The sequence below is a fragment of the Bos mutus genome, chromosome 9 (genome assembly GCF_027580195.1).
Source record: "Bos mutus isolate GX-2022 chromosome 9, NWIPB_WYAK_1.1, whole genome shotgun sequence".
Classification (NCBI taxonomy): Eukaryota; Metazoa; Chordata; class Mammalia; order Artiodactyla; family Bovidae; genus Bos; species Bos mutus.
Genome location: NC_091625.1, coordinates 34,402,588 through 34,422,996, shown reverse-complemented (window position 1 = coordinate 34,422,996; position 20,409 = coordinate 34,402,588). Strand labels below are relative to the sequence as shown.

The 20,409-nt window shown below is 39.4% G+C and overlaps 1 protein-coding gene across 4 annotated transcripts in view; it reads left to right on the top strand.

Moving 5' to 3' along the window:
• DSE (dermatan sulfate epimerase) overlaps positions 1-20,409 on the top strand; it is a 78,414-nt gene that overhangs the window by 33,197 nt on the left and 24,808 nt on the right. Inside the window, exon 1 of one of the 4 annotated variants that reach the window (XM_070376392.1) lies at positions 19,942-20,085. The exons of the other annotated variants lie outside the window; for them this stretch is intronic. Within the exon in view, the coding sequence (XP_070232493.1) occupies positions 20,084-20,085 (2 nt within the window). The 5' untranslated portion in view covers positions 19,942-20,083. Of the gene's footprint in view, positions 1-19,941; positions 20,086-20,409 lie in introns of those variants that run through there. 4 annotated transcript variants of the gene reach the window in all.

Below are 20,409 nucleotides of genomic sequence, written 5' to 3'. Positions count from 1 at the left end.
AAACATTTATTGAGCATCTGTTATATGTCATGTACCATATAGATGCTGGGGATTCAATGATGAAAAAACAAATAGCTCTGTACCTTTAAAATTTGCACCAAGGATAAGGGCTGCAAACACTGGGGATTTGAAACCTAAGCTAGGACTATATTCTCTGCTCAGAATTAAGTGTAAGGATCACTTAATGCGGGGAGGGGGGTGGTGGTCATTAGTTTTTATTCATGAATTACTTAAAGATTTGAGGAATAAATGAGATATTGTAAAATACTTTATTAGCACAGTTCCTGTCACAGAGTAAGCCTTCTATGAATAAGAATGACAATGATAATTATTGTTACTGGTATTTACTTAGTATTTAGACCTTGTTTAGTTTATAATTTGGTGTATGTAGGCTGTAAGGAAACAGTGTTTGTTTGGGATTTATTTGGAGACTTTGCTTATCTTTGTTCAAATTGCTCTCAAAACTAGAACATCTGTTTAACGTATAATATGTTCCTTTTGGCATTGTTCCATTAAAACTTTCAGTGTTGCTCCCTTGGGCCCTTTTTGTTAGCAGATAAGAATGTGATGGTAGCACCAATTGTGACGGCTTAGGGAAAAGGAACAATGATGTGTCTTTTGTCTGGTATTAAAAAGAAGTACACCTGACATACATATGCATACAGATTTATTAATGTAGTTCATTTAATTTGAATATTTTTAAAGTAAAGAGCTAAAAGGTCACAGCTGTAGATTTACTTAACAGCTGTAGATTTGCATACAGATTTATTAATGTAGTTCATTTAATTTGAATATTTTTAAAGTAAAGAGCTAAAAGGTCACAGCTGTAGATTTACTTAACAGTCTAAGGCCATTGGAAAAGTTAAATGGAAAATATTATCTAGTTCTATACTGATCTTATGTGTTCATCTGATAAAAAGAAAGGGATCTCATAGATTGATAATGATGTTGGTGATTGAAAAACAACCACATGCAGTACTGTCATCTTTTAACATTATAATTTTGTGTGTCAGTGAGTACACAAGGATGAGATGTGTCTAAGTCCTGTATCTGCTTTTGTGGAGATGTCCATATTCTCTTTCAGAAGCTGTCTCTGCTTTGTTCTTCTACCTTTTGAATGTCATGCATTCTTCAATACATTCTCCATAACAGTAAAAGTAACAAGGTAATTGAATTGTTCTGAACTTGGTTGTAAAAATCAAATTTTAAAAGATGTTACTTTAACCTATATATAAAATGGCACATTATTTTTAGCATCACCAATAATGTCTTTGACCTTTTAAATTAAGCCTCTTTTCCTCTATAGATCTCCTCTTCCAAATGAGAGCTAGGATTTGGGTTACAGTTGGCCCTGTTTTATATAAAAGAGTGATTAGAACTTCATTTTACAACTGCTTTAAGAAATTAAGTGAGCTGAGATCATAAATCTAGACCGGTAACAATAGAAAATGTGTTTCTATTACACTTAAAGTCATTTCATTTTTTTATATCATTTAATCACCAGAGCAAGTTCTATATATGTCAGTTGGCACACGGGGAAATTCTCTTTATAAATGGTTGATTTCTGCATTCAGTCCTTACCTAATTAAAAAGGGAACACTGTTGGGTGCCAAAAAATGAAAAATTTTCCATCAGTTTTTTTTCCTCAAGAGCTTAAACTTTAAGGTGAGAAAATAATAAAAGCAGATCTTAGTCAAGATTTAAGAGATTTCTAAAGAGTCGGTTTTTGAAGTTTTGGAATAAGCACATATTGCTCAGTTTTCCTAAAATTTTCATATGTATGTATATTTTTATTTACTTATCTTTACTTTTTTCTACTGTACCTTTCTTCCCAAAGATTAAGGAAACAAAGTATAATACTCAAATAAGAACTAGCTGAGAAACAAAAGAGGAAAGGAAAAGATTAAGAATATCAGCTGGACTAGCAAGGAGGCAGTTGCTGAAATGCATCTTATGTCCGATGAGTGAATGGGCCACAGGTGGGCCCTAAATTCTTTATTTTTTTTTTTTTTATTTTTATTTTTTGCAAATGCCAACTGGGAAGAGTGTTTATTTTAAAAGTAAAAAAAGTAGGTTCAGTTAGTTTTGAAGTATAGTGTCCCTGGGATTAAAAATAGATCAGGTACTCCAACTACTACTCTTAACTCAAGGATCAGAAAGAAATTTCTCCTGGAATTTTCATGAAAAACTCTCATGGTAGTTTCATGAACATCCTTCCAGTGCATGTGTGATGAATTTCACAGTGCTGTCTTTTTTATACTATACTAGACTAGACTGAGGGCAGGACTGGATCTGTTTTGCTCATACATACCTCTGTCATCTCCTAACAGAGTATCAGGTATATTTTTGCCCAATGAATGAATGCTCTAGTATCCTTGGATGAAGGTTCTTCAAAGTGAAATTGACTAAAACTAGAGTGGAGGTAGAGGGGATGGACATATGGTTTAGTCCCAGGCTACTCTACTTTTCTTTCCTAGTCTAGCTTAGTCCTTCAGTAGAATTTTGCTCATGCAGAAAAGTGAGATGACGTATACCTGTCAGGTGGCCTCTCTGTACATTGTGTGTCTCAGCTGAGCTTATGATAGATGGGTTCTCTGAGCTTTGTATTACACTACTCTGCCTGTTCTTACAGTAATCTTCTATACCTAAAAACAAACAAAAAATTCACTTAAATGATCATCGGAAATCACACCACACCTGAGTCACTTAAGAAAGATATAGATAAGTTGACCATATCACACCTACTATGAAGAAATGAATGTATTGAACATAGATTTAAAATAGAATTGTAACAAAAGATTTGTTGTTCAAGCTCTACTGACATCATATAGTTATCCCATGTGCATTTCTGAGCAACGGGCTTTTCAAGGCTTTTGTCTAAACATTGTAAAGCCTGGGGAAGGGGCCAAGCATAGCAGTCCTCGGATGCAGAGCTGCACTTGTATCTTGATTCTATTTTATTAGCCTTTAGCAGGTTTTTTTTTTTTTAACTTCTATAAAACCCCAGTGTCTTTGTCTTTAAAATGTGGATTGATTCTTCCCATGTGAAAAATGTTGTCCCAAGGGTTAAATGAGATAATGCATGTAAAGCTCTTAGCATTATGTGCCTGATACATATTTTACTAAAAAGTTTATTTTTACTATGCAGAAATAGATATGATCATGTAGCTTTATTCTTGACACACAGGACTTCATTTTACCTATTCACTCTGGAGTTGGGTTTTTGAGAAGTACTCATTTTGCATCATTTTCTTCCCTTTACAGTATTTTTGCTTACTTATCATCAGAAAATAAATCATAGAGGAAAGAAATTACTTCACTCTTGCATGGCTGCCAGTCAGCTACAGGAATTCAGAACTGGTGAGGGAAACAAAGAAAGTTGAACTTTTGGACAGAGGAGTAATTATTTTATTTGCAACAGACGGTGTATTAAATTCTTTGCTTGTGCAATGCAAACTTCTGGAGAGTGACATCTGAGGGCCCCTTTGCAAAATAAAATACAAAAAAAATAATAAAGTAAAAAAATGCCCTTGGCGTATCATAGTGAACCAATCAGTTTTCTTCCTGTATGTTCCAAAATGAAGGGTGAGCACGTCACTCAGCATGGTGTGCTGGGCTTCAAATGCAGTTCCCTACAGCTGTCTCTCAGGCTTTTTACTTCTCTAAATTGCACAGTAAAGCTGGGGATCAAAGTAGGGGAGGATGTAGAGCCACAGCACCCTAAGTAAAAAGATCGGGTTTTCCTCTCATGACCTTACAGTGGTGAAGACCTGGAGGCGTAGCCCATAGTGCACCTGGAATCCATCCAAGGAAACAAATCCAGTGGACTCAACTGCAGGGTCTCTATTAACCCAGCCCCCAAGTCCCCTGGCTTTTTCTCCTTCATGCTTTCCCTCCCTTCTGCCCTTCCATCTCCTTCCCCTTCTGCCTCTCTTTTTCTCTCTGTTCCATTCATTCAGTGATCTCAAGAAAGACACTGCTTTTACCCTGCTATAAATCCTTGCAAACAGAAGTCTGAAACTGATGACAACAAGGCTTTTTATGATGATCAGATTCTTTAATATTGACAGAAACACATTTTAGGAACCTGGCCATTGGGAATTCCTTTCTGGTATACCATTTAATAAACAGGTTTTTGCCAGCATCATTCCAGGTGAGGGCAGTGGGCAAGGACTGGTGTTGCGAGACCTGTGGCAGAAGCAAGCAGGTGAGGAATTGCTCAGGGAGAGGCCAAATCAGGTGTTAAGGTTAGCTGAGCATCTCAGTGCTGGTTTTCATACACAACAAGGAGACTTCTCCATTCAGATGAAGTGAGGTTAAAATAGTTTAATAATGCTTCTTTCTAACAACAAATGTGAGACATTTTATATCATCTCTGTTGTTCAGCTGCTAAGTCATGTCTGACTCTTTGTGATCCCATGAACTGCAGCACACCAGGCTTCCCTGTCCTTCACTATCTCCTGGAGTTGGCTCAAACTCATGTCCATTGAGTCGATGGTGCCATTCAACCATCTTATCCTTTGTCTCTCCTTTCTCCTCTTGCCCTCAATCTTTCCCAGCATCAGGGTCTTTTCCAGTGAGTCAGCTCTTAGCATCAGGCAGCCGAAGTATTGGAGCTTCAGCTTCAGTGTCAGTCCTTCCAGTAAATATTCAGGATTGATTTCCTTTAGAATTGACTGGTTTGATCTCCTTGCTGTTGAAGGGACTCTCAAGAGTCTTCTCCAAGCACCACAGTTTGAAAGCATCAGTTCTTTGGCGCCCAGCCTTCTTACGGTCCAACTCTCACATCTGTACATAACTACTGAAAAAACCATATCTTTGACTATATGGACCTTTGTCAGTAAAGTGATGTCTCTGCTTTTTAATATGCTGTCTAGGTTTCTCATAGCTTTTCTTGCAAGGAGCAAGCATCTTTTAATTTTATGGCTGCAGTCATAGTCTACAGTGATTTTGGAGCCTGAGAAAAGAAAATCTGTCACTGTTTCCACTTTTTCCCCATCTATTTTCCATGAGGTGATGGGATTGGATGCCATGATCTTAGTTTTTTGACTGTTGGGTTTTAAGCCAGCTTTTTTACTTTCTTCTTTTCACCCTCATTAAGAGGCTCTTTAGTTCCTCTTTGCTTTCTGCTGTTAAGAGTGGTATCATCTGCATATCTGAGGTTGTTATTTCTCCTGGCAATCTTGATTTCAGCTTGTGATTCATCCACCCGGCATTTCACATGATGTGCTCTGCACGTAAGTTAAATAAGCAGGGTGACAATATACAGCCTTGACGTACTCCTTTCCCAATCTTGAATCAGTCCATTGTTCCATGTCCCGATCTAACTTTTGCTTCTTGTCCTGCATGTGTGCGTGCTAAGTCACTTCAGTTGTGTCCAACTCTTTGCGACTCCATGGGCTGCAGCCTACGCAGCTCCTCTGTCCATGGGATATTCCAGGCAAGAATACTGAAGTGCATTGCCATGCCCTGCTCCACATGATCTTCCCAACCCAGGGATCAAACCCAGGTCTCATGCTTTGCAGGCAGATTCTTTACCACTGAGCCACTGGGGAAGCCCTTTGTGTCTTGCATACACCTCTAAACATACCCAGTTGAAAAGAAATCCGAAGTTAGTTTTCCTGTGGGGTCTGTTTGTTGTTTGAGTGTATTGTTTGTTGTTTGAGTATAACATTCAGTATTGATGCAACCCTCAACTGTCTCCACAGTGAGTAACACTCTCTCCTACCTCCTGCTCTTTTAGTGTCACTTGTTGCTTTTTTAATAAAAAAAAATCACTGTGGGCTTTTAGAGTTGTCCTAGGGAGCTGTGCTTAAGGCCAGAGGAATCCTCATCCTTCTTCTGAAGGGGTTCTAAATCTGGGCTGCTCACCCCATATATACAGCAAAGATGCACATGCGGTAAGTGCCACACCATCTTTACAGTCTGGCTCTCAAATTTATCTAACGTTAAACTTGCCAAGTATGTTGCTTAAATTGTATGCATTCCTTGCCCTGTATCTTGAGAGATTTGAGTTAGCAAGTGCTACACACACACACACACACACACACACACACATATATATGTATGTATGTATTCTATTTCAATATTGCTTTATAATCTTTTTTTTTAAGTTGCCTTTATTAAGTGAAATAGTTAGTACTAGTACCACTTAAGATGTAGGGCCTTGTCGACATTAAGTTCCTACTAGTAGTGTATGAAGAGATATTTACAACTACTGGAGAGGAGCAGTGACATGAGTATGTCTGTGCAGTCTTTTGTAAGGCTGGCTGGTTCTTTTTACCGTAGTTATCTTCAGAATGGCTCTTTCCTTCTTCATCTCCTTCTGCCGTATCTGTCAAGAGAGCATGTTTTAGCTGTGTTTAACACAGTCTCTTTCCTCCATCCTTCCTTTTTCATTGCAATGTCAACATGCTGGTTTAGGATAGCAGGAAAAACCATAGTCAGGAGACAGATCATTATGTTTCTCACGTAAGCCTGCAGTTTAGAAGCTTTGTGTGTGGATGGCTTTGAGGAGAGGAATCAGGCGGAGGGGAACTAGGTGGAAGCTTAGGGAGGAAGTGAAGATCACGGCTAAGCCAGAGAGAAGAGGAACAAGAAGGAATGAATTTAAGGGACATTTAAGACAGAGAATCTACAAAGAGATTGATTGGATATGGGACACTGTTCCTCAAACTATGGTTCCTTCATCAGAATCATACAGGTGTTCTTAAAAACAGAGCTTCCCGGAACTGGCCCAGACTCAGGGAAACACGATCATTTGGAGTAGGTCAAAGAACTTCTCCTTTTAACAAGTTCCCCCTATGGTTCTAAGGTACCTACAAATTAAATAGTGAAGGGAAGGGAGGTAGAAAGCTTGGGACTTGGTTTTTGTCTTGGGCAAATGGGTGCACAGTGATGCAGACAGGAGATGGAAGGTAGAGTGGGTGTGTGGGAGAGAAAAGATAGTTCACATTTAAAAATATATATTTATTTATTTTTGGCTGCACCGGGTCTTTATGGCCACGTGCGAGCTTTTCTCTGGTTGTGGTGAGTGGGGCTGTTCTCTAGTTGCAGTGCGTGGGCTTCTCACCGCAGTGGCCTCTCTTGTGAAGCATGGGTTCTAGGGTGTGCTGGTTTCAGTAGTTGCAGCGTGTGGGCTCAGTAGCTGTGGTGCACGGGCTCAGTAGCTGTGGTGCACGGCTCAGTAGCTGTGGTGCTTAGACGCAGTTGCTCCTCGGCACGTGGGATCTTCCCAGACCAAGGATCAAACCCGTGTCCCCTGCATTGGCAGCCAAATTCCCAACCACCGAACTACCAGGGAAGTCCGTAGTTCACTTTTTTGCATGACTTTTCCCTCCACTTTAATGGTCTCACTTTGTTGGTATCACCAACTATATGGAGAGATGAATTCAAAGCCCCCTGTCCCTGTAATCATTAGAAGTGCTCATAGATTCTCTTGGCAAATACTTTGGTATATATTTATTAGTATAATTTTAAAGACTTCCTGGCCATATCCGTTCATTTTTACACATTCATCACCTACCACTTTCTCTGTTCTATGGCTGCCACAGAACAGAGAAAGTGCCACACTCCTTACCTCTAGCCGTTTCTCTCCTTCCTCCCCTTTATTCAGTGCTTCACTCTCACTACCCTGAATACATTTTGCTGTTGGTGGTGGTGGTGACATTGTTGGATATGGGTGAGCTCTTCAGGAAGAATTATCTTTAGGTGGTTAAAAAAGATCAGCCTGTCATCATTCCTGTAAAACATGCCCCCATCCACAGCTTTCGGATTCTTGAAATCTTTTTATTTCCTAGAATGTTGTGATTTTAGTGTTTTAAGCTTTTCACCGGCAGGCGTTGATGTGCTTCCTCAGTGATTCACTGGGCCGTGTGCACTGACATTTTCAACTCTGCCTCAATCTGGGTGGTAATAAGTTTACAGACCAGCCCTGAGCTGACCTTTCTGCCTGCAGAGATCCAGACTCATCCACCCCTTTCCTTCCTCCTTTTCCCCAACTCGATGTAGACGTCAGGATCCTGTTTAACTTCTCCTTCTTCCATAACATTTTCTCTAGCCCCTCATCCATCTCAGTTCTCAGAGGTATTATTTTTCATGTGAACTTGTTGGTTTTACAGTAGTAACGGGGTTACTTACCTCGTTCTCTGATGAGGAGTGTGTGTCTTCAAGATGCAGCTTAAAGAAACTTCTTCGTAAAAACCGTTTGAACTCCAGTTTCTACCCTGCCCTGGCCAGTGTAATTCAGGTGTGCCAGGGAACCCATGCAGAACTCTCACAGGATGTTTCGCCTGCACTATAATTGTGGAGATTCTACCATTTGTCTGCCTCTGGCACATAAGCTTATTGAGAGTAGTACCATCATCATGTTTTACTTCTCTGGCCTGAGAGTGGAATATGCTATAGGGGCCACAAGGACACTAATAATAACTTAAATGGAATGAATGAATGATCATATTTTGATGAGTAGTCTAGGCTTACCATGAGCAGGAGTCCAAGATCTGTTTTCAGTTTCGAATCTGATCTGGTGCCTTGTGCACTGTGGATGGTCACACTTATTTGGCCTCACTCTCACTCTGAGGACCTGCCTGCTGTTCATCTGTGATCAGAGGTGTTGCACCTTTGGCCCACTCAGAGGCTGGTAGTGGGTATGTCAGGATTTGACATCTCTGTCTCTAGTTCCCCAGGGAGTCTCAGATTCCCTGCTCTTTGAAGCACTTCTCCTGCACCTGGTAGTCTCTCCTGCCTAATCTCTTGAGTTTTGGTGTCCATCATCTTAACTTCCACATAATATTCATGGGTACTCCTGGTCAGGTAACCCCAATAGAATTTTGTTTTTATTTTAAAGCCACCTGCTTCAGTATTTGGAATGAATGGTAGTGATGTTAGGTGGTGGGAGTGATACTTAATTAGAATTAAGATCAAGGACCATGGTGTCAGACTTTCATGTTCTAATCCCATATGTGAACCATATGACATGGAACATGTTACTTGATATCTTCATGACTCAGTTTCCTCATCTGTAAATTGGTGATAAACATTATAGAATACTTACCTCGTAGTGTTTAGAGGGTTAAATGAATTAATGAAACAGTAACTGGCATAAGGTGTTAGCTATTATTTTTATCTTTATTGCTTTGCTTTTGTGTTCTTATACTTTGATGTCAGTAAAGGTAGTTTTCATTTATAAACAAATGTATGCATATAATTCATTTTATGCAAGGTTATTGTGTACTTACTCTGTTCTAGATGTTGTACCTAGGCATTGGGATATAAAAAATTGACACAAGTTATACATCTTGCCTAGAATTGTTGATCTAAGGAAAATATGAACTAATAGACAATATTAATGCAGATGATAAGGCTGTGATTGAGAAAGTACAGTGTGCGGTGGAAGACAGAGAGGTAGTTAATACTTCAGCATGCCCAGCATTGGAGTGTTGGAAAGGCTTTCCTCCAGGGGCCTGAAGGACAAATAGGAATCAGCCAACCACCCTTATGGCAGAAAATGAAAAGGAACTTAAGAGCCTCTTGATGAAAGTGAAAGAGGAAAGTGAAAAAGTTGGCTTAAAACTCAGCATTCAGAAAACGAAGATCATGGCATCTGGTCCCATCACTTCATGGGAAATAGATGGGGAAACAGTGGAAACAGTGGCAGACTTTACTTTTTGGGCTCCAAAATCACTGCAGATAGTGACTGCAGCCATGAAATTAAAAGACGCTTACTCCTTGGAAGGAAAGATATGATCAACCTAGATAGTCCATTGAAAAGCAGAGACATTACAACAAAGGTCCGTCTAGTCAAGGCTATGGTTTTTCAAGTAGTCATATATGGATGTGAGAGTTGGACTGTGAAGAAGGCTGAGCACTGAAGAATTGATGCTTTTGAACTGTGGTGTTGGAGAAGACTCTTGAGAGTCCCTTTGACTGCAAGGAGATCTAACCAGTCCATTCTGAAGGAGATCAGCCCTGGGATTTCTTTGGAAGGACTGATGCTAAAGCTGAAACTCCAGTACTTTGGCTACCTCATGCGAAGAGTTGACTCATTGGAAAAGACTATGATGCTGGGAGGGATTGGGGGCAGGAGGAGAAGGGGACGACAGAGGATGAGATGGCTGGATGGCATCACCCACTCGATGGACATGACTTTGAGTGAACTCCGGGAGTTGGTGATGGACAGGGAGGCCTGGCGTGCTGTGATTCATGGGGTCTCAAAGAGTCAGACACAACTGAGCGACTGAACTCGCCTGAACTGAACTGAACTGAAAGGGAAAGAGCATGTTTCAAAGTTCTAAGCAGAAGTAACTGATGTTCAGAGACTGTGACATAAGGAAGCACGGTGCTTTTGAGGAACTGAAAATTTAATGTAGGGTGGGCACAAACAAGCATCAAGGCTTAAGTGGACAGCCAGATGCTGTAAGACCTTGTCCACCATGTGAAGGAGTTTGGACTTTTTCTTACAAGAACTGTGAGGCCACTGAAGGGTTTTAACAGAGTAACAACATGGTCAGATCTGTGTGTGTGTGTGGGTGTGTGTGATTTTTTCATTGTAAAATAAAAGTAGAACAGCATAGGAACAAATGTGTGGCTTAGTTAAGTATTTTAAAGCCTAGCCCTGGTAACCACAGCCCAACTCCAGAAATAGAACTTTGCCAGCCACCCTGGGAAGCCCCTCATTGGCCCCCTAGTCACAGCTCCCTCTGCCTCCTACAAAGACTCCCCTGACTTCTAGGGTCATCAGTCACGCCTTATGTTTCTTTATAGTTCATTCAAGTGTGCATCCCTAGGCATAAGTTTAGTCTTGTTCATTTTTAAAAATGTTTTTTAAGTCTTTATCTGCAGTTTCCCCTCCATCCCTTTATTTTTGTTACAATTTATCTGTGGAAGAACTTGGACCCTTTGACCTGCTCAGCGTCCTGCCGTCTGGATATTGTTGACTGCAGCCTCAAGATGCAGTGTAGTGAGTTCCTCCACCCACAGCTGGGTGCCAAAGCTTGATCCAACTCCTGTTTTGATCACTTTAACACAAGCATAAGTGGTGGCTGTTCTCGCATCAGGAGACGCAAGCAGGCTGCCAGTTTCTCCATGGGAAGGATTTGTGTTGTAGGAAGAATCTCTGATCACACGGGAAGAGTAGATTGCAGAGGTCAAACCAGGAAGACCAGTTAGGCATTTAGTGTTTATCCAGGTGACAGCCTGGATTAGGGGTTCTGAGAAGGGAAAGAATTGATGGGTTCCAGAAAGTTCTAGGGCTTCGCATGTATGTGCTGTGTGTGCTAAGTTGCTTCAGTCAGGTCCGACTCTTTGCGACCCTATGGATGGTAGCACACCAGGCTCCTCTGTCCAGGGTATTCTCCAGGCAAGAATACTGGAGTGGGTTGCTGTGCCCTCCTCCAGATGATCTTGGGGATCAAAACCATGTCTCTTGCGTCTCCTGCATTGGCAGGCAGGTTCTTTACCACTAGCGCCACCTGGGAAGCCCCTTAGCATGTATAAGACTTGACAATTATATTTGAGGACAAGAAGGACAAGAAACGTTCTTTATGGGATGCTGAGAGGATGGTGGGACCTTTCAGTGAGATAGCAACACCTGGAACTCTTGGAGAATACTAATAGAGGGTTTGGTTTGGGATCAGCAAAGTTTGAAGAGCCTATGGGCTCAAGAGGAGATGTTGAGTTCATGTCTCTCCAGCATTATTTTTAGCTGCCTCCTGTTTGCTGGATGTATACTGTGACTTTAAAAAATGTCATTAGGGAAAAAAAATGATTTTATCCAATAAAAAATTTGCTTCTAAATACAATGGACTTAGTTTCTGTTGATGATAGGAAAATTTAGAAGGAAAGTTCAGAGCAGGTCAGATTTAATTAAAGTAGGCTTACCACAATAAATAAATGAATAACAACAAGAAGAATGAGAAGGCAAGGTAATGTGCTAAAAGAACATTACAGCCACTTGGGTGTCCTCAAATCACTTTCTGGATGTGAAGCCAAGATGAAACATCATGCAGGCGGCACTCCAGGAGGAAAGTATCCACTTGAGTGAATCATGCTATTTTTCTGAAGTTGAGGGGAAAAAAGAAAAAAAGATTCTTGATGAGGTATGGATGGCAATTTGGGCTTCTAACTATTTAATGTGCAGCTTTTGGTTTGTTTCTGTGATTCAATTACAGGGAATTCACTCTTCTTAGAAAAAATCTAGGGAAAGGGAGAGATGAGAATAAATCCACACATACTGCTTAAATTTTACATTAACTTTAGTATCTTCCCACCCTAGACTTTGAGCCATTATTTTGAAAAACCATATGAAGTTTACTATTTTACTTTCTTTGGAGAACCTGTTGACATGGGAAGGATTTGACACTATTATTAAAGCCCGTTTGACTCTTCCGCTCTTTGCTTTTCTGTCATAGCCTGTTGCTTGGTTAAAGCATATGTGGTTACATTCAGCCTTTGGGGAGGCTAATGAGTTAATGTGCCCAGTTGTTTCTGACTGTGCGACCCCAGGGACTGGAGCTCACCGGGCCGCTCTGTCTATGGGATTATCCAGCAAGAATACTGGAGTGGATTGCCATTTCACTTTTATTTTCAGTATAACACTTTTATTTTCAGTATAACAGATAACTCTGGATCTAAAACTTGGGGATGTGTTTCGTGCCCATGGCATGTTGAAGGGGCTTACAAGTGTGGCTCATAATTTAATCTAAATTTACTTTACCCATTAATTCTGTTTTATGGCAAATAGTGCATCTTCCAAATTTTTTATGATTCACAAAGAAAAATCCTAAACTGGCTTTTCCCACTTTGTTGCCAGATGACTTTTTAAGAAGGACTCTTTAAAATTGTGTCCCCAGGACATGAATAAAATAAACATTATTGGACAGGATGCTGTTCATAAGTATTATTTCATTATCTCTCTTAAAAATAAATGACTTCAAACCCAAACAGATTGAGGGGATGAGAAATGTTTTTTTGTTGCTTTTCTACATGGTGACAAATTATTTTTCGTTCTTGAATTGACTGTGTGGACCCGTTTGCTGTTTTATACCTGCCTCCATTGTATACCATCTTCTGCCCTCTTTGAACATTCTGAGCTTCTCTAGTGGTCTGGGTTCCTTTCCAGTGAACTCTTAGTGGGTTTTCCCTTTTGGCTAGCTCCAGATCCTCTGCTGGAAAGTGCTCGGGGCAACCTGGTTTTGACCTTGATCCACGCACGGAAGCCAGCCCTGAGCCTGGGTCCTCTCTGCCTACAGGAGGCATCTGATGTGGCACATTTATCCTCTAAGACAGTGACTTTCAAACCTTTTTTGACTCTGACCTATAGTAAGAAGTAAAATTGACATCATAACCCTTTATACACATAAATGTATGTAATATTACTTATGTACACTACATATGTAAATGTGTAAGTAGAACCAGGCCTAGCATTTAAGTTATGCTCTGCACTCTATTTTCTATTTCATGCCATTAAATTCCACTAAAAATAAGCTGGTCACAGCCCCTTATATTCATTCCACAATCTATTAATAGCTTGTGATTTATAATTTGAAATCTCCTTCTAACATGCTGATAGACACATTCCCTTTCAGAGAATCCCTTCTTAGTATCCCTCTTCTTGAAGATCTCCAGTGAGGGCACTGCTTCACTCTTTGAGGTGGCTTCTTTATTCCATAATTCTAGTGTTCAGAATATTTGTTCCTAAGATATATTATTAACCATCTTTTTTTCATTAGGAAACAGTGCAAGTCTGTGATTAATGATTACATTTCAGGTTTCCAGGGCTGAGTGGAATAAATTCTGCAGCACATTACTTCCAATTGGCACCTAGCATAAAATCAACCACAGTTCATTCACTGTTTTAAAAAGGCAACGTCAGCAAAACCTTGAAAAAGCATATTGTAAAAGAGAAAAATTCTGATAAAGCATAAAAAAAGTAGTGATCTTGGGTAAATATTAACCGTATTGAGGAAACCATAATAGAAAGTAAAATATTGTTTTATGTATCCTAGCACCTTAGGGTCAGCCTCATTTTGAGTTTGATATTTTGCTGCCATCAGGGCGGCAAGACTTAGCAATTTGAGTACCATTTTTGCCATTGTTAAAGTGTCCCTCACTTTTTTTTAATGTGTTTTTTTAAATTAATTTTTATTGGAGTGTAATTGCTATACAGTAGGTTCTCATTAGTTACCTATTTTATACATAATATCAATAGTGTATATATGCCAATCCCAATCTCTCAATTCATCCCACCCTCCCCTTCCCCCTTAAAGTATCTCTCTCAGTTTTTAAACTCAATGTCAGGTAATTATTTGCCCTTTGGCATGTGGTGAAGTCAGAATGTAAGAGGATTGCTTTAAAATAAGTAGGAGTCACCACGTGTTCAGACAGCAGCGGAAGGTGGAAGATGGTGCATGCAGATGGCGGTGATGACAAGTCAGATTCTGTAAGGTTGGTGCCTTATTCTTAGGGCAGCTGTAACAAAGTACCACAGACAAGGTGGCTGAAAACAAAGAGAAGTTGATTTTCTCACAGTTCTGTAGACCAGACGTCTACAGTCAAGGTGTCAGCAGGGTTGGTTCCTTCTGGAGATGCTGAAGAACCGTCTTATGCCACTGTCCCAGCTTCAGGTGGGCAACCCTTGGCATCCTTTGGCTTGTAGATGCGTCACTCATCATGTCTCACACATACCATCTACCATAAACACGTACGGACTTCTTGTCCCTCCAGCTTTCCAAGGTAGATATGTTGTGATTTTAATTGAATGAATATTGTGTTTGCATATTTAATTGAATAAGTATTGTGTTTGCATAATGAAGCAAAAGCTGTTGACAGCTGAGCCATATCTTATACTGTGATTACATTCAATATGTGTACAACTTTTTGTTTTCTCTAGGATTACTTATAGCCTTTTTGCTTTATTTGCTTAGTTTCCTGTGCATTTATCACCAGTTGCCAACCAGACTCTCACGCAGTTATGTAAATCTCTTAACCCATTCCAACAAGATATTTTTAATAAGGCATTCTTAACAATTCGTCTTCTTGAAGAGGAAACTGCCACAGCGTTTGACTGATTATAATCTAGATCTGCTGTATAGCTGTTGACTTACTCTTCTTTCCTCTTGTGTGGTGGATCCCCTGTGCCATGAATCTCATGTTGTCTTCTCCTTGGTATATATCCTAATTTGGAGAATTTAATTTCTCCACTGGTTTCCAGAGGAAGTATTCATGAGAGGTAAATTTTGAAACCTTGGTTGTCTTTTTACATTGTGTATCTAATAAAAATTATTATTAAAAAATGTTTACTTATTTGACTGTACCAGGTCTTAGTCGCTGCACACGGAATCTCTTAGTTGCAGGATACAAACTCTTAGTTGTGGCATGTGGGATCTAGTTCCCTGACCAGGGATAAACCCGGCCCCCTGCATTGGGAGTGCAGCGTCTTAGCCACCAGACCACCAGGGAAGTCCCTAATAATTATTATTATATGGTTATTTTTTAATGCAGTCTTCTTTTAACTTTTATACTAGAGTTATAAGTGATTTACCCACCACTGTTACACTATTACTCTGCATTTAAGTGTATATTTACTTTTACCGTTGGATTTTATACTTTCATGTGTTTTCATGTTACTAATTGGTGTCCTTTGATTTCAGTTGGAAGAACTCCCTTTAACATTTCTTGTAAGGCCAGTTAGTAGTGATAAACTTCTTCAGCATATGTTTATCTGGAAAACTTTTCATCTTTCCTTCAATTCTGAGAGACAGTTTTACTTGGTTATTTTTGATCCACAGTTGTTGTTTTTTTCTTTCAACACTGTGAGTGTATCATCTCACTTTGTAAAACTCTGCTGATAGTATTATGGGAGTTCCCTTGTGTATAATAAGTTGCTGTTGTCTTTCTATTTTTTTAATTTATTTATGTTATGTGTCTCGCCATGGGTCTCTTTAGAAGCATCTTTTTTGATACTCTGGGCTACCTTTATCTGGGTGTCTGTTTCTTTCCCCTCAGGCTAGGGAAGTTTTCAATCATATCTTTGCATAAACTTCTCTTTCTTCTTCCCTCTTCTTACCCCTATAGCGTGTATACTGGTCTTCTTAATGGTGTCCCAAAAGTCCCTTCCCATGGACTGCAAGGAGGTCCAACCAGTCCATCCTAAAGGAAATCAGTCCTGAATATTCATTGAACGGACTGATGTTGAACATGAAACTCCAATACTTTGGCCACCTGATGTGAAGAACTGACTCATTTGAAAAGACCCTAATGCTGGGAAAGATTGAAGGCAGGAGGAGAAGGGGATAACAGAGGATGAGATGGTTGGATGGCATCACTGACTTAATGGACATGAATTTGAGTAAACTCTGGGAGTTGGTGATAAACAGGGAGGCCTGGCGTGCTGCAGTCCATGGGGTCGCAAAGAGTCAGACGTGATTGAACTGAGCTGAACTGATAAATCCCTTATGCTGTCTTCACTGGAGTTTTTTGTTGTTCTTTTCCCTTTTTTCTCCTCTGACTGGATGAATTCCACTGTCCTCTCTTTAAGTTCACTGATCCTTTTTTTTCCCCACTTAATGTAGTCTGCAGTTGAATCCTTTTGAATTTAGTTCAGTGTTATGACTACAATGCTTGGTGCTTTTTAATATTTTCTATCTCTTTTGAAGTGCTCTTTGTTCATGCATTGCTCTGCTAACTTTGAGCATGTTTATGACTGTTGTTTTGATTCTATCAGGTAATCACTCATCTCCATTTTGTTAAGATTGATTTCTAGAGATTTATCTTATTCTTTTGTTTGGAACATATTTGATTTCTAGAGATTTATCTTGTTCTTTTGTTTGGAACATATTCTCTTATTTGTTCTTTTTATATTGAATCAAATCCCAAGTGTATCATTTCATTTCAGTGTTTATTTCTGATTTATGTTTAATTTTAAACATCTGAAATATTTACATGGTTCAAAATTTACCATGTTAGGATCATATTACAAATAATGCCACGATAAATAACCTTATGCATATATGGTTTTCAGTTTGTGATATTACTGGGTCAAAATATAAAATCCATATAAAATTTGTTGCCAAACTCTACCCCATAGGATTTATACTGTTCTGCATCCCTGACAGCATTTTTAAGAGTGTTTCTATTTCTCCACAGCTTTTACTGGAGTGTTTATCATACTTGATTTTTTTTCACTGATTAGATTAGTTGTTGCAGATTTAATATAAGTGGAGATGAAAATTTTGAATGGGAGATGTTTGCCTTTTTGTTGTTGTTAACTGTCTTGTTTGTCATTTGCTCATTTTTCCAATGAGTTTTTTTTTTCTTATTTTTAGGAGCCTCTGGTATATTAGGATAAGTCTAACTGTATTTAAGATACATGATTAAAATATTTTCCCCAGTTTATTCATGTTCATTTGTGGTCTTTTTTTCCCTATGCAAAAGGTTTTTGGGTTATTTTTGATTCATTTCATTTATAAATGGCCAAAATTGTCACTCTTTTCTTCTGTTGCTCCTTGTTTTTGAATCTTAGTTGGAAAGGCTTTCCCTTCTGGTCGCAAGGGAATTCATCAATGTTTTGCTTTAAGAGTTATATTTATTACTTTACATTTAGATGCCTGATTGATTTAGAATTTATTTTCTTATGTTCTGTGAGGTTTGAATTCAGTTTTCTTTTTTCTTCAAATGACTATCTAATTGTTCCAATGTAACCTGTTAAAAGGTGATTCATTTCACTGTTGATTTTGGATCACATACCTTTATCATATACCAAGTTTCCATATGTTTTTGCATCTATTTCTGAATTTTCTGTTTTGTTCCATTGGTATGTATATCTGTTCATATGTTAGTACCACTCTGTTCTGATGAGTGAAGTTTTGAAGTGTGTTTTCTTCTCTGGCAGAGCTAGTCACCCTCCATCATTGTTATTCTCATTGACTTCCCTGGCTCTTCTTGCATGTTTAATTTTTTCTTAAAATTAAATTGTCTACTTTTGGCATTTTTTTCTCACATAATCACTGGATGCTTGCATAGTCATTGACTAAAGTGATGACATCTATGAACTGTTGAACTGAAACATTTAGAAATGTTTTACATATATAAATATAAAGCATGCTAAACATATAAAATACCAAGCTACTTTTTAAATGGCCAGAAGTCATTTTATTAAGCTTTTCTGAACAATACAGGAAAATCTGTGTTATTCTCTCCTACACCTTTTCAAGTTTCAGAAATTTCTCCATTATAACTGATTCTTTCATAATTCATTATTAGAATTTGATAGGTAAGCCTGTTTTAAACTCTACTCCTTTGCTCTGCCATTCTTACAGAACAGAGGTCTTGTTATCAAATTTGAATCATACTTACAGTGTTTCTCCTACTTACCTTTTTAGGCTAGGCAATAGCCCAAAGCACACTTGGCCAGCAAAAATGGATTACAATTATGAATGTTGTTTGGCTCCATTTATGTAGATTATACTTGGGATAGCATAAATTGAGTATTTGGATAGAAAGACTTTGTGTCAGTGAATTAAACATTGGAATAATGACATGGCAGTGCCATTTCCCATTTAACAACACTCTTCTATGTTTTATTTATATTAACTTGGTATGTTTTGACATTCAGACTAATTCATTTTCTCTGTAAACCATATAGAATACTTTTTAAGTAAAAAAGAATATTCTTTTTAGTTTCTGCTTTTGCATAATTGACTCCTCAGTATTCTTGAGTAGGGCCAGACTGACCTAAACTTTTTAATTTTAGAATTTAATATTTGCAATATTAAATGTGTAGCTTTAAAATGAAGTTAAATGGTAGTGCTCTATATTGAATCCAGTGATTTCATGAATATAGAAATGAAGATTGTGGAAGAAAATGGTCTTTTTTAGTTCTGAGTTGATACATCGTTTTCCCCGAAGATGTCTTTCAGTTCAGTTCAGCCGTTCAGTCATGTCCGACTCTTCGCGACCCCATGAATCGCAGCACGCCAGGCCTCCCTGTCCATCACCAACTCCCGGAGTTCACTCAGACTCACGTCGATCGAGTCAGTGATGCCATCCAGCCATCTCATCCTCTGTCGTACCCTTCTCCTCCTGCCCCCAATCCCTCCCAGCATCAGAGTCTTTTCCAATGAGTCAACCCTTTGCATGAGGTGGCCAAAGTACTGGAGTTTCAGCTTCAGCATCATTTCCTCCAAAGAAATCCGAGGGCTGATCTCCTTCAGAATGGACTGGTTGGATCTCCTTGCAGTCCAAGGGACTCTCAAGAGTCTTCTCCAACACCACAGTTCAAAAGCATCAATTCTTTGGCGCTCAGCCTTCTTCACAGTCCAACTCTCACATCCATACATGACCACAGGAAAAACCATAGCCTTGACTAGACGGACCTTTGTTGGCAGAGTAATGTCTCTGCTTTTGAATATGCTATCTAGGTTGGTCATAACTTTCCTTCCAAGGAGTAAGTGTCTTCTAATTTCATGGAAGATGTCCTTGTATACAGTCAATTCTAGTTCTGTCCTTCTGCTATCCTAGCGGTTGTTCTAAAGTGGGCTTCCCAGGTGGGTCAGCAGATAAAGAATCCGCCTGCCAATGCAGGAGACACAGAAGATGCAGTTTCAATCCCTGGGTCAGGAAGATCCCCTGGGGAACTAGACACAGAGATGTCAAATCCTTCTCCAGGGGATCTTCCTGACCCAGGGGTTGAAACTGCATCTCCTGTGTCTCCTGCATTGGTAGGCGGATTCTTTATCTGCTGACCCACCTGGGAAGTCCACGCCAGTATTCTTGCCTGTCTGGCAGATGGCAGTACATAGAATTACAGAGTTGGACATGACTGAACGACTAAGTACACACACAGGGTGCAAAGTAGAAGTTCAAAAAGGAAAACTCATTGTCTATTTGTGTCTCTAGTCTTGGCTAGCTTAAGGAGTTGAAGATTCTCAGCATGCAGGTTCAAGCCCAACAGCCCCTGGACCAGCCGCCCCTGGAACAGTACATTAGGAGCCCCAGGCTCACCAGAGGTCTGCAGGGAGAAGAACTGTTTCAGGAATGTTTTGTGGTTGGAATCACATGTTCCTTGGGTGGACCCTGAAGAACCATGTAAGCACATTGTCATTTCTCATGTCTGCCCCTTTCCCCACATCTTGTACCTTCTTTCTGTCTTGAACATGGTGGGGCTTTGGAATCCTGTGTTATATTTCAGCATAAGTTCCCTTCTGCCTAGTTTAGCTCTTGGTAGGTTTGCCGACTAGCTCTTTCTTCTGGCTGGGTTCTTATGCAAAATTGGTGACTTTCTTTGTTTTGGTTTTTTTTTTGACATTTACAATTTTTAATTGAAGAGCTCACTCTTCTATGATATAATTCTCCTTTTCCTTATTGATTCATACACATCTTCATGAAAGATTCAGTGAATACTTATACATG